The sequence below is a fragment of the Saccopteryx bilineata genome, chromosome 3 (assembly GCF_036850765.1).
Source record: "Saccopteryx bilineata isolate mSacBil1 chromosome 3, mSacBil1_pri_phased_curated, whole genome shotgun sequence".
NCBI classification, from domain to species: domain Eukaryota; kingdom Metazoa; phylum Chordata; class Mammalia; order Chiroptera; family Emballonuridae; genus Saccopteryx; species Saccopteryx bilineata.
The window spans coordinates 275923836-275936560 of NC_089492.1; the positions used below are offsets into that span (position 1 = coordinate 275923836).

At 54.3% G+C, this 12725-nt stretch overlaps 1 protein-coding gene across 2 annotated transcripts in view; it reads left to right on the forward strand.

Moving 5' to 3' along the window:
• The first annotated feature begins 1360 nt into the window (after positions 1-1360).
• MYOM3 (myomesin 3) overlaps positions 1361-12725 on the forward strand; it is a 52728-nt gene continuing 41363 nt past the window's right edge. The window contains exons 1-6 of one of the 2 annotated variants that reach the window (XM_066270100.1): positions 1361-1469; positions 5580-5742; positions 5968-6048; positions 6790-6949; positions 7693-7850; positions 12193-12288. In XM_066270100.1, coding sequence (XP_066126197.1) covers positions 5582-5742; positions 5968-6048; positions 6790-6949; positions 7693-7850; positions 12193-12288 — 656 coding nt within the window. In that variant the 5' untranslated portion in view covers positions 1361-1469; positions 5580-5581. Of the gene's footprint in view, positions 1470-5563; positions 5743-5967; positions 6049-6789; positions 6950-7692; positions 7851-12192; positions 12289-12725 lie in introns of both variants that reach the window. The other variant, XM_066270102.1, reaches the window with a different exon arrangement.

Consider the following 12725-nt stretch of genomic DNA (forward strand, 5'->3'; position numbering starts at 1 on the left):
CTCGGTGAATGTATAAATATGGATCTTGGAAAGACCTTAGGTTGGATCCATATAAGATGGGAGAGAGCTACCATGTGTCCCCCACCAGGGATGTCTCTTAACACTACAGCCAGGGAGGAAAGGAGAATGCTTAGAAAGGGGCTTTCAAAGAGGGCAGGAAACAGATTTTAACTGAGAGATCACTTGCGTTCTCTCTCTCCAGAGAGAGGTCCCAAGGCCCTAGGAAGAGTGACAGGCAGTGTTGCTGGCCCCCTGGGGCACTGGAGGGGGCCGGGGAAGGGAGCTGTGCTCTCTGGCCTGGAGCTGGCACAGCCTTCCCCGAACCTGGTCATCCCCAGAGACCTAGCACAGGTGTACCTGATCTCCCTCCCCCTGTTGTAACTGCCTGTCTCCTCATCCAGATCCCTCCACATGATGTTCTTAGTGCCTCTGCACCCAAAGTGCCCACCAGGAAAAAGAATTGAAATGGGGGAGGGGTGTAGCAAAGGTTGGGAAGAGGGTCCCACAGCGGCCACTATGGAAACCTGAGGAATTGAGACAGTGATCAAGAGATGCTCCCCCACCCCCATCCTGCCTGTGGCATGCCCCCCTACACACATGACCGTGGCTATGCAGGGGCTGGGTCAGGAGCCGCTGGGGGTGGGAGAGAGATAAGAAGCCATATAGTTCCATTTTAACTTCTAAGCACTAAAGACCCATTTTTTAAAACATTAAAAAATTTTTTGATTGATTTTTAGAGAGAAGGATGAAGAGGGAAGGAGGGAGGAAGGGAGAGAAAGGGAAATACTGATCTGTTGTTCTACTTATTTACGCATTCACTGGTTGATTCTTGTATGTGCCCTGACCAGGGATCAAACCCCCAACCTTGGCATATCAGGATGACACTCTAACCAACTGAGTTTCCCAGCCAGGGCCGAAGACTCATTTTTAGGTCACGTGCCTTCCACAGTTTTCATGAAGTCTGGGTACCCAGTCTCACTGTCTCTACTTTTTAGGAGGGGAATCAATCAGAGAAGCTGGTATCTTTCCCAAGGCTGGTCAGTCAGGGGAGAACTCAGAATAGAGCTCTCAGCTGCTGGGAAACGGCCCTTACCTGCTTCCTGAACAACGCGCCTGAGCTGCTACCTTCTTTCCACTTTCCTGGGGGCTGGGGTTGGGCAGAAGGAAGCCAGCTGAGGGGAAGAGGAGCAGTGTGAGGAGGCCAGCCATGGGGGTGGGGACAGCTCCACCTGTTGCGGCTGCCTGAGCAATGCTGGATGGAGGGACCGGCCCCTCCCTCACCCCCCCCCCCCATCGTCCTCATCCATTGTCATCACTGTCTCAGCGCTGCTATATTTAAGGCCCGTGCAGGCTCCAGGGTCGCATTCTTCTCCCTGTCCCTGCTGAGCCCAGGGCAAGACGAGACCAAGGATCCTCTCCTCCTTTGGAATCTTCTTCCCAGAGACGCCTAAGTGGACACGGCTGCTTCTGTGAGTTACTTCCAGGGATCGGTGTAGAAAGGAACACTTTCAGGAGTGAGACCCTCACTTCCCCTGGGGAAGTGGTGTGTGTGTGTGTGTGTGTGTGTGTGTGCGCGCGCGCGCGCCTGCGCGCATGCTCGCATGTGCTGGAAAAGGAGTCTGGGAGGTTTGGAAGGAAAAGGCAGACATGCGCTCAGGCAGCATCCTAATGAAAATGGAAGGAGAGCCTAGAAATCTCTATTCCTCCCACTGTCTGCATGCTTCTGTGTCTTCTGAGCTGAGCCCTCTGTGGATACCTGGGGCCGTCTGGGGAGACCTGGGAAGCAGAGGCTTTCCTGCAGCGGAGCCGGAGCAGGGGCCGGAGCGGGGGCTAGGATCGATCGGCAGGGACGGGGTGAGCTGGCAGGTCCAGCAAACCTGAGCAGTGCTGGCAGCGAACGAGATCCAGCCCGCTGGGCGCAAATTGCAGGGCCAGGTGGGCACTCTCCCAGCCTGGCTTCACTGGCAGGAAACTGAGGCCCAGACAGGGCAGAAATTGTCTCAGTTTCTCCGAGAGTCAGAATTCCTGCCTCTTGGAAGCTGGTGGAGCCATAGCAGAAAAACTCCATAGGCTGCCTCTGCTCCCGCCCACCTGACCCAGCAGGAAGCCCTCCCCAACCTCCCAACCCCCACACACAACCCCACACCCCAACACCCCCAAACCCCGGTGCACCTCCCTCCCTCCGGAAGAGGGGAGAGGACTCCTTGCTCCCCTTCACTCAGGTCTGCCTGTCAGAGGGCCAGTGCAAAAGCAGACTGAGGCTCAGGAGGAAAGTGGCCACATGGCAGGACTGCTAGCCCAGGGCATTGGAGGGCCAGGACAGGGCAAGGGGGGCGGTTTACTCACCTGGCCCTCCCCCTGCTGACCCCTCCCCACCAGGCACACACACTGCGTCTCTCGGCAGGGGGCAGGGGAGGCTGCTCTCTTGAGGCTTAATCCTGAGCCTAGTCAGTGCTTTAAAAAGAACGGATGGCTCATCTGCTCAAGCAGGGGGGTCTGGTTTCGGGAGGCCTAGGAGGTCAGGGATGGGTGCCAGGCCCACCCACTGTGCTAATTGGGACAGAGCATCGGAGGAAGGGAGCCAGCCACCGGTGCCAATGAATGTTAACCCTCAGCTGCTGGGGCCGCAGGCCACGGCGTCCCAGGAAAGCCGGGTGCCTCCCCTGCCTAGGGTGATACCCACAGCTCTCGTGCTGGGCATGGAAGAGGAAAGAACAGAATGAGCAGGGCCATCCTCTGGGTGCAGGCAGACCCTCTTCCTTGGGAGCAGCCAGATGGGAACCCTAGGGGTGACTGTCCTGTTCTGTTCAACTGAGGTCAAAGCAGGAGACCAAGGAAGCTTCAGGGGCAGCCCTTGGCCCCGGCTGACACCCCTCAGTAATCCAGTCTCTCTTGGGTGTTCTTTATGGACACCCAAAAGAAACAAACTTTTAGGAACTGGAAGGAATCAATAAATGCCCACCAAGGCTGACATTTGGCTTCCTGAGTCCCCTGACACCCCACAACAGCCCCCCCCCAGGTCAAGGACTTCTGATAAAACCAGTGGGCCCACCTGAAATGTTGTGAACTTAGAGAAATGATCACCCAGGTACCCCGTTCACACCCAGGTCAGAGCAAGCACACATATACACATGCACACTCACACACACACACACACACACACTCACACACACACTGAGGTCCTTCGAGAGAGTCAGGGGCCAAGGCAGAGCGGGGCCTCATGGGAACAGGCCAGACTGGGCTCAAGTATTAGTCTCTCTGCTTCCTCCTTCATGTCCAGGGTTCGGCATCAGGTCCATGCCTGGCAAGGACCCTCCCAGGTCAGAGGTCTGCCCCTCAGAATTCCCACCTGTAGGAGATGTCAAAGCCATTTCAGGGGCTCCTCCAAGCACCCTAGAGCTTCAGCATCCGAGGGACCATCAGAAACCCAGTGGTGACACTGAGGCCCTCATCTGGGGGAGGACTTAGTATAAGAACCCAACCCCAGCTAGCTCAGGGGCCTCCCACTCTCCTGACCTCCCTCTCCAGGACTCCTCCCTGGTTCCTGAGCCTCCTTCAGACCAATTTGATCCTACCCTACTGGGCAGCGCCTGGGGGCCCAGACCTGAGCCTCAGGAATACAAAGGAGGTCCCCTCCCTTGTGACCTCCTTACAAGAAGAAAGGCCATGGTCCTGGGCGGTTGGCTCAGTGGTAGAGCGTCAGCCTGGCGTGCAGAAGTCCCAGGTTCGATTCCCAGCCAGGGCACACAGGAGAAGCGCCCGTCTGCTTCTCCACCCCTCCCCCTCTCCTTCCTCTCTGACTCTCTCTTTCCCTCCCGTAGCTGGGGCTCCACTGGAGCAAAGTTTGCCCGGGCGCTGGGGATGGCTCTGTGGCCTCTGCCTCAGGCGGTAGAATGGCTCTGATTGCGGCAGAGCGACGCCCCAGATGGGCAGAGCATCACCCCCTGATGGGCATGCCGGGTGGATCCCGGTCGGGCGCACGCAGGAGTCTGTCTGACTGCCTCCCCGTTTCCAGCTTCGGAAAAATACAAAAAAAAAAAAAAGAAGAAGAAAGGCCATGTGGCCCACCATGTCCCCTAGCCTCACCCAAAGCCTTGCCCTGAGTAGACATGTAGAGGTCAAGAGAGCTCTGAGCGGGCAGACCTGGGTGCCAGTCATGGCTCTACCACCAGCCCACTGTGTGAACTTGAACATGCACTTCCCCTCCTTATAAAATGGGATGATTGTTGTGGGGACTGGGGACAACGCATTTGAAAACTCCTAACATGAGTCCTGGCACATAGTTAAACACCCACTGCTGTGACATTGAATTCATTTACAACCTTGTTGAAGGATCAAGATGTACTGATATGAAATAAATAAGAGGAGGCTATTTTTGAATCAGAGCTAAATTGTGAAGTTGATACAAAGTATGAAAAGGATTAGAGGAGGGGAAATTTTAGGCGGCCTGTAGTTTTTCAGCAGTGCTTAGAAAAAGAATGTTAAAATCTCTCACTTATATAGTACCATATTTCCCCATGTAAAAGACGCACCTTTTTTTCTAAAAATTTGGGGTCTAAAAACCGGGTGCGTCTTATACAGTGGTTGCAGGTTTTTTACTTGCATTTTCCGCTTTTTCGTGCATCTTTTTGCGCTGATTGTTGAAGACAGTGGTTTGTCATCAGGCACACATGAGGACAAACTAATGGATGGGAGTTTTGACAGTGATGAGGAGCTGTATGAATTTTATGATGAGTAAAACTTGAGTTCAATAACTTTATGTAATACATTTTTATTCAAATTTCGGGCCCCACAATTAAGGTGCATCTTATACATGGGAGCATCTTATACATGGGGAAATGCGGTACTTACAAGGTGCCAGGCACTCATCAAACCTTTACAACCATCCTGGGAGGTCAGTAGATGCATTTTACAGAAAAGGAAATCAAGTCAGTCTTGCCCAGGATTACACACTTGTACACTGGGATGAGAAGCTGGGGGCACAGTCAGGGTGCTGGACCCAGAGCCTCTACGCTCAACCTTTGTGCTCTCTTAAACACACTCAAGGTGGGCTTTGAAGCATGACTAGAGTTAAGCAAGCCAAGGGGAGAAGAAGGTTCTCCGGGTGAGAAACCAGTTTGCGCAAAGGCTCAGGGGTGGAGGACTGAGCGTGTCAGATGCAAGAAGAGTAAGGACAGCTGTCCATCTTGGTCATAGAACAGCCCTTAACGTCACAGTGATCAATCTTCTGGGAAGCTGAAACCCAGAGAAGGCAAGGCCTTGCCCCAGGTCACACAGCCAGGCAAGGACAGGGTGGCAGCCGGAATCCTGATCCCCAAAGCAGTCTCTGCTCACTCAGCTGGGGAATAAGTGGGGTGGTAGATAAGCCAGGCTCAGAGCACGAAGTTCGCCCCTGTCACCTTGGGCAAGTCCCTCTCCCTCTCAGGTCCCCACCCCCTGTCTGCCCACCAGAGAGAGAACCCCCTAGCCTCTCACTCCACAAACCTCCCAGAGAGGCTGGGACCACATGGGAAAGGGATAAGCTGACACCTGGAGAAGTGACCGTGCAACCTTGGCTTAACAGGTTGTCATTTTCACAGCCATGACTCTGCCCCACAGCCCTGGAAATGTGGGGGAGCCCCAGCCCCCCCAGGCCATGGAGGTCCACAGGCTGGAGCTCCGCCAGGAGGAGGAGCAGAGGGAGCAGCGGCAGCACAGCCTGCACATGGACTCCTCAGTGCGCAGGCGAACCTTCCGCAGCAGGTGGGAGCACCGGGGGCTCCATCCCGACCATGGCCCTCCCTGGAGGCCCCAGTCAGAGAGGGAGGCACAGCCCTGTCCTCCGGAACCCCAGTTTGAAGAGGGAGGTACAGCCGTGCCTGCTGTTCCCTGAGGCTGAGGCGGGTGGGCACAACCCTAAACTCAGGGAGCCCCAGCCAGATGCCCAGCCGAGCCTGCAGGAGCCATGAACTCTCCTTTCCCGGGCAGTGAGGAAGAGTACCAGTTCAGCGCCGCAGACTACGCCCTCGCAGCCGCCTTGGCCCTGACGGCCTCCTCAGAGACGTCTTGGTAAGTCAAGTGACCTTTCCAGAGAGCCCTGAGCTGAGAAGGGGCCATCCTGGCCAGTCCCCTGTCTTGCTACTGGGCTCCCACACTGAGCTTAAAGAAGCCGTGGAAGTGACACATCTAGAGTGAGAGACGCTAGACCAAGGTGAAAGTCCCAGGCTGTCAGACTACAAAGCTCACCTTGCAATCCTCTGGATGACTCCACAGGCAATAGTAGAGACCACCCCCAAGGGAGGGGGGGGGCATCCACCCTTCACAGCTGGCTGCACGTGGTGGGAGGGGCTGGGGACAGGAGGAGCAAGTAAACCAGCCCCAGGCTTCAGACACAAGCCCCAAGACAGGAAAGGCCTCAGAGCGTCAGAACAGCAAGAGGTCAGTCAAGTCCTGGGCCAGGAGGCCTGGTTCCTGGAGCTGGCTGGCCTGACGCCAACCACCGAGCCTCAGGGGCCGTCCTGTAGAATGGTGAGACGACTGTCTGTCCACCAGGTTCCATGAAAACGGGAGGAACAGTGGTTTGTGAAAGAGCCTTGCAAGCCATACTGAGGGTAGTTATTATGCACCTACACCTACTGTAAGCAGGGCACCCATTCAGGGTATTTTGAAGGCACAAGAGGATTAAAATTTGCTCTTGTCCTCAAGAAGCTAAAAGTGCAGGTTGCAATGCTGGGCATGGGGATGGCATTGGCTGGGATGACCTCCCCCTCAAACCTTAGGTTCTCAGCCCCTGATGTTCTGTCACCACAGGGAAGCCCAGCTGAGGCGCCAGACCTCCACCGTGGAGCTGGAGGAGCGGGGGCAGAAGCGGGTGGGCTTCGGCAACGACTTGGAGAGGACAGACATTGCCTTCCTACGGACCCAATGGCTGCTGCGCCAGAGAAAAGACCGGAAGGCGCTGAGACGGCGGGTGAGGGGGGTGGGCGGGGGGGCGCCCCAGGGACCTGGGAGTGGGGACCCATCACATGCCACCCACCTCACTTTACCCCCTTCTCAAGAAGCAGTTAGTTACCAGGAAAAAGCCCGGACCCTGTGCCCCACCCTCGGCTGTGTGACGTGAAGCAAGCAACTGATTCTTCCTGAGCCTCGGTTTTCTTATCTGCAAGATAGATGTCTGTGGATGTACCAACTCTCAGTGTTGAGACGAGAAGTAAATGAGATCGGGCTTATAAAGTCATATTCTCAGTGCCTAGAACTCAGAGACCCTCAGGAAATGCTATTCTTCACAAATGTCAGGGATCTGAAGCCACGCTCTGTACCCCCTCCCTGGGCAGGGGAGCGATAGCTAATACTTACATGGGCTTTTTCGGTGCCCATGGTTTTCACATATTAACTCATTGACTCCTCACTACAACCCCGCAGGAGGGTGGGGAATATTACTGTCATCCCCATTTTACAGAAGAGGGGCCTGAGGACTTGCCTGCGGTCTCAGAGCAAGCGAGTGGCAGGGTTTGCCCTTGACCCCAGGCTAGCTGGTTCCAAAGCCCACGTTCTGCCCTCTGGGCCACACTGCCTCTCAGAGGCTGCTGAAGGGGCTCCAGCTCACGTGGGTCCGACTCCAGAGCCTGAATGTCACAGGGAAGGGTGACCGTGAAGACAGGGGAGAGACAGTGCCCTGGTTCACAGGGGTCACAGACCTCCTCCTGCCTCCAGACAGAGGAGAAGATTCGAGAAGCCAAAGAGCTGAGGGAGCTGTGTTCCGGCCGGGGGCCCTGGTTCTGGATCCCGCTGCGCTCCCACGCCGTCTGGGAGCACACCACGGTCCTGCTCACCTGTACTGTCAAGGCCTCGCCTCCACCCCAGGTCACCTGGTAAGCCACTGAGGCAGGAGAGAGTGGTCCTTGCTTTACCTCCATGGCTATGTGAGTTCATTACAGCCCAACATCCCCCAGGGGCCCAGTCCCTCCCCAGAAGTTCCTGCTGCCTTAGAGAAGCTGCAGCCCCACAGACCCTGAGCTCTGCCCACCCCCAAACAGAACAGCAGCTGCTGGGGAGGCTCAGGAGGGGTTATTCTTAGCTGCCTCCCAGCCAGCCTGGGGCTAGAAGACTGGGCCACCGGGGAGCCAGCACTTGTAAAAATATGATTCTGATAGCACGAGAAGGCAGCTGCTCCCAGCTGGGTGTCTCTGGGGCTGGAGGGCAGGCAGGGCAGGGGACTGAGGAGCAGGAGAGGAAATGGGGAGGGCAGAGGCCCTACAGGGAGAGGGAGCTCAGGCCTGGAGTGGGAGCCTCGTGTTCCAGGCCTCACTCTCCCTCTCTCTACTAACTCACTGTGATCTCAACTACATCTCTTAACCTCTCCAGTTGTGCCTCAGTTTCCTATTCTGTCAAATGGGTTGACGACCTCCAGTCCAGCTTGCGCATGGTAAAGGTTTAATGCCACAACAGTGTGAAAGCTCTTATAACTTGAAAGGGGCTTGAAAAGCCGGAGACACCATCCCGGGGAGGTGGCAGGTGTCTCCCGAGCAAGCATGGCAGAGAGGGGTGTAGGCACGGCCGCGTCCAAGGTCTCAGTTCTACCGCAGAGGGAGGCATGTTATTCCCATTCACAGTTAAGCTCATTGCCTCCTGAGTTCCCCTGGGTCTAAGGTCCATTGTCAACCATGTTGGAAGACGAGGAAAGGATTTCAGCCAATATTTACAAGGAGCATAACCCGTCCCAGGCCCTGACTCAGGCACTGTGGTGTAGAAATGACTCAGATACAGCCTTGCCCTGAGGAACCCTCAGCACAGAAGAGAAATATCAACATAGAGGAGTATGTTCACGGGTGACATTTGAGGTAAAAGAGTGGAGGTGAAGAGAAGGGAGTGGCTGCCTCCACCTGGAGGATCCAGGAAGGCTTCTCAGAGGAGGTGACATATAAACCAGCCCTTAAGGGTGAACAGACCATGATCTAGTTAGAAGAGGGAAGATAAGCACACAGATAACATCACAAAGGACAAAACAGTATCTTATACTTGAACCCACTTTATATTGGCCCAGAATTTGTCTCTCATTTGAACCTCAGGGCCACGTATGAGGTAGGAACTATTATCCCCAATGTGACCTAGGATTCAAACTTGGGTCTTTTGCCTCTGAGCCCATAGCTCTTTCCACCGGCCTAGTGAGTAGCAAAGTCATAAGTATAGTTGTTATTGTTATTTTTCTTAAAGCACACATAATACTTCAGAAATCAGAGAAATGGAAAGCTCTTAGGCCAGGAGCAATCAAGAATAATGCCTTGAGCCTGACCAGGCGGTGGCGCAGTGGATAGAGCGTCGGACTGGGATGTGGAAGGACCCAGGTTCGAGACCCTGAGGTCGCCGGCTTAAGCACAGGTTCATCTGGTTTGAGCAAAAGCTCACCAGCTTGGACCCAAGGTCGCTGGCTCAAGCAAGGGGTTACTCAGTCTGCTGAAGGCCCACGGTCAAGGCACATGTGAGAAAACAATCAATGAACAACTAAGGTGTCGCAACGAAAAACTGATGATTGATGCTTCTCATCTCTCTTCGTTCTATCTGTCTATCCCTCTCTCTGACTCTCTCTCTGTCCCTGTTAAAAAAAAAAATTTTTAAAGAAGAATAATGCCTTGAGGGTGTTGATACCACAGCTGCCCACTGCCAAATGGCATTGATCCACAAAAGTGTGCCAGACACCGTGCAGGGCCCTGGAATTTTGTGGGGGCCAAAGCAGTCCCTCCCTACAAGTCTCTGGTTCAGGAGGAGGACTGCTCCCGACAGCCGGACTGGGCCAAGTGGAGGTCAGCACCTCAGCTGTCCTGGCCGGCAGCCCAGCCCTGCCCAGCCCTGCCCTGCCCCGCCCTGTCCTGGCCCAGGAGCCCCCCTCTGAGACATTCTGCGTGGGAGCCTCCTGACAGGGGAATTCGTTTCCACCTCTGCCAACAGTGTTGCCACAACAGGGCAAGGTTGCCACCACAGAGCATTCCTTGTAAGTGGTGGGAGCCCAGGCAGGCTCACCTCCAGCCAGAAGGACTCAGGCGGCCCCCTGTGGCTCCTGGCTTTGCAGGCTGGTTTTCCATCATTAATCAACTCCGGCGGGGCCACGTACCATCCCGGGACTGGCCTCCAGAGCTCTGTCCAGCCCCCAGGACAGAAGGAAGATCCTGGCCCACGAGGCTTGTGAGACGAGTCCATTCAGTCAGCAATTATTGAACACTTCCTGAATGCAGGGGCAGCAACAGGGTGCACTAGGCAAGGCTCTAGTCGGGCCGGGTTAACGCTACGAAAGGGACCCTGGACGTGACTCCACCTGAAGTCAGAATCAATCTCCTAGGGCCTAGGCCAAGCCGACTTAAAAATGGAAGTCTAACACCGAAGGATGTAAGGAAAAAATAAATTCAGATAAATATCTCACTCTCTTATGTGGCCTCTCTACGCCAGGCTCTGGGCTGGGTACCTGGCCTCAGCTGTCTCATTTACTGCTGTTTTATGACTGGCTGCCACTTAGGATCATCAGCACAGCCCATGCCCACAAGGGCCACTGAACAGGCAGAAGGAGCCCAGAGAGAGGGCGGCATGAGCACAGAGGTCCCTGGCTGTCCAGGTCATTCCCAGAGCTGCAACTGCGGCTTTTTCTGGGAAAGGCAAAGGTTGGCCAGGCTGAGGTGCCTGGAATGTTCCTGATGGGTACAGGGTGGGGGGCCTGACCTTGGTCCCCAAGCCTAAGAGAGATGGAGAGATTGGGCACCCAGGTTAGACACCACCCTCCCCACGGAATACCTAGTTGAGCTGCTTTCAGAAATGAGCAGAGCGTGGGGTTTATCTGGTGGGGCATGGGCATGGCATTGTTTGGTTGCCATGGAGACAAACAGGTCACGGATTGCGGGGAGCCAGGTCCAAGAAAGGCAATGTACTGAGGCCCAGGTGCCCTCTCTCGGCTGAGGCCTCCATTTCAACCTCAACCACCAGTGGGGCAGACTGTCCATGCAACAGCCTCATGGTCTAAGAAGCCAAGAGAGGGGAACTGACTTGCCCAAGGTCACACAGCAATATGGGTCAAGGCCTTGTAACTTTCACAGACTTTCATTCAACAGCCCTGACTCCTCAGGCTCAGTGGACAGAGATCAGGCCATCTCACTGTCTGGTGCCCACGGGAGAGAGAACAGGACCCCAGTGTTCACGGGAAACGAGCAGAGGGATGATCTGCCTGGCCACCCTTGGGAATCACCGGGCAGTTTAAAAAATACTGATGCCCAGGTCCCACCTCCAGAAGTTCTCGTTTTAATTCTGGGATGCAGCCTGGGCATAAAGATTTATTAATAGCTTAAATAAAAGAGTTTATTTTTCTTTCCCTTAAGAGTCAGATGTAGAAAGGGTGGGGCAGCTACAGCAGCTCTGCTCCCAAATTACCCAGGGACTCAGGCCTGGTCTTCCTTTGGTGAGATGGCATCATCATGGCCATATTCTGCCTCTGGATGGAAGGAAAGAGGCAACCACATGAGACCTGTCTTACTTTCTGTTGACAATACTTAATCACATGGCTACACCTAGCAGAGAAAGAGGCTAGGAAAGACATTATATATTTAGTGGCTCACCGATAGATTCTATTCCTTTAGAATGCCTATAGGACAATAATTAGCTGCTTTTGATACAAATTCCCAAAGGCTTATGTTTAAAATCTGGGCATGGGGACTTTTTTAAAGCTTCCTTTGCTGATTCTAACAAGAGCCAAGATAAAAAATAAAACAAAAACAAAACAAAACAAAAAAACCTGCTGTCCTGAGGGGTCGACAGGGAAGTAGGGATGGGGGTACCTTCCTTGGCAACCTACATCAGAGGAGGGAAAACCTGGGGCCTGGTTCCTGCAGGTACCCCGATATGGGAAAGAGCAGCTATCCCTAATTACAGGCTCCCTCTTCTCTGCCCCCCAGAAGCGAAATGAACTCATAAGCATCTATAATGTTCAGAGTGCTGGAGAAAAACTTTACATGTCTTATCCCATTTAATGGGCACAACAGCCCTACGAGGTTGGTGCTATTCTTACTCTCATTTCACAGATGAGAACAACTGAGGTTCAGAGCAGTGAAAGTGCTGCCGTGGGTCACATAAGTGACTCAGCAGCACAAAGCTGAGTTTGGAATCCAGGTCCAAGAGGCTTCGAATTCTTTCCACTCAGAACCACATAGCCTGCCGCAGAGCACTGTGTCTCCACAGGTACAAAAATGACATGCAAATCGATCCCCGCCTCTTCCCTGCCGGAAAGTACCGAATCACCAACAACTACGGGCTGCTGACCCTGGAGATTAGGAGGTGAGACTGTGAGCCCCGGAAAAACCCATGATCCCCGGGCCTCAATACTCCTGAAGTCAGAGCAGGATTCCCCACGCTTCCTTGGAGCTGTTTCCTGGGTGGGCCGCATCTTCAGAAGTATCTGGGGTGCTTGTTAAAATATCCATTTGTGCCTGACCAGGCAGTGGCGCGGTGGATAGAGCGTCGAACTGGGATGAGGAAGATCCAGGTTCGAGACCCCAAGGTCGCCAGCTTGAGCGCGGGCTCATCTGGTTTGAGCAAAACTCACTAACTTGGACCCAAGGTCGCTGGCTTGAGCAAGGGGTTACTCGGTCTGCTGAAGCCCCACAGTCAAGGCACATATGAGAAAGCAATCAATGAACAACTAAGGTATCGCAACGAAAAACTGATGATTGATGCTTCTCATCTCTCTCAGTTCCTGTCTGTCTGTCTCTGAC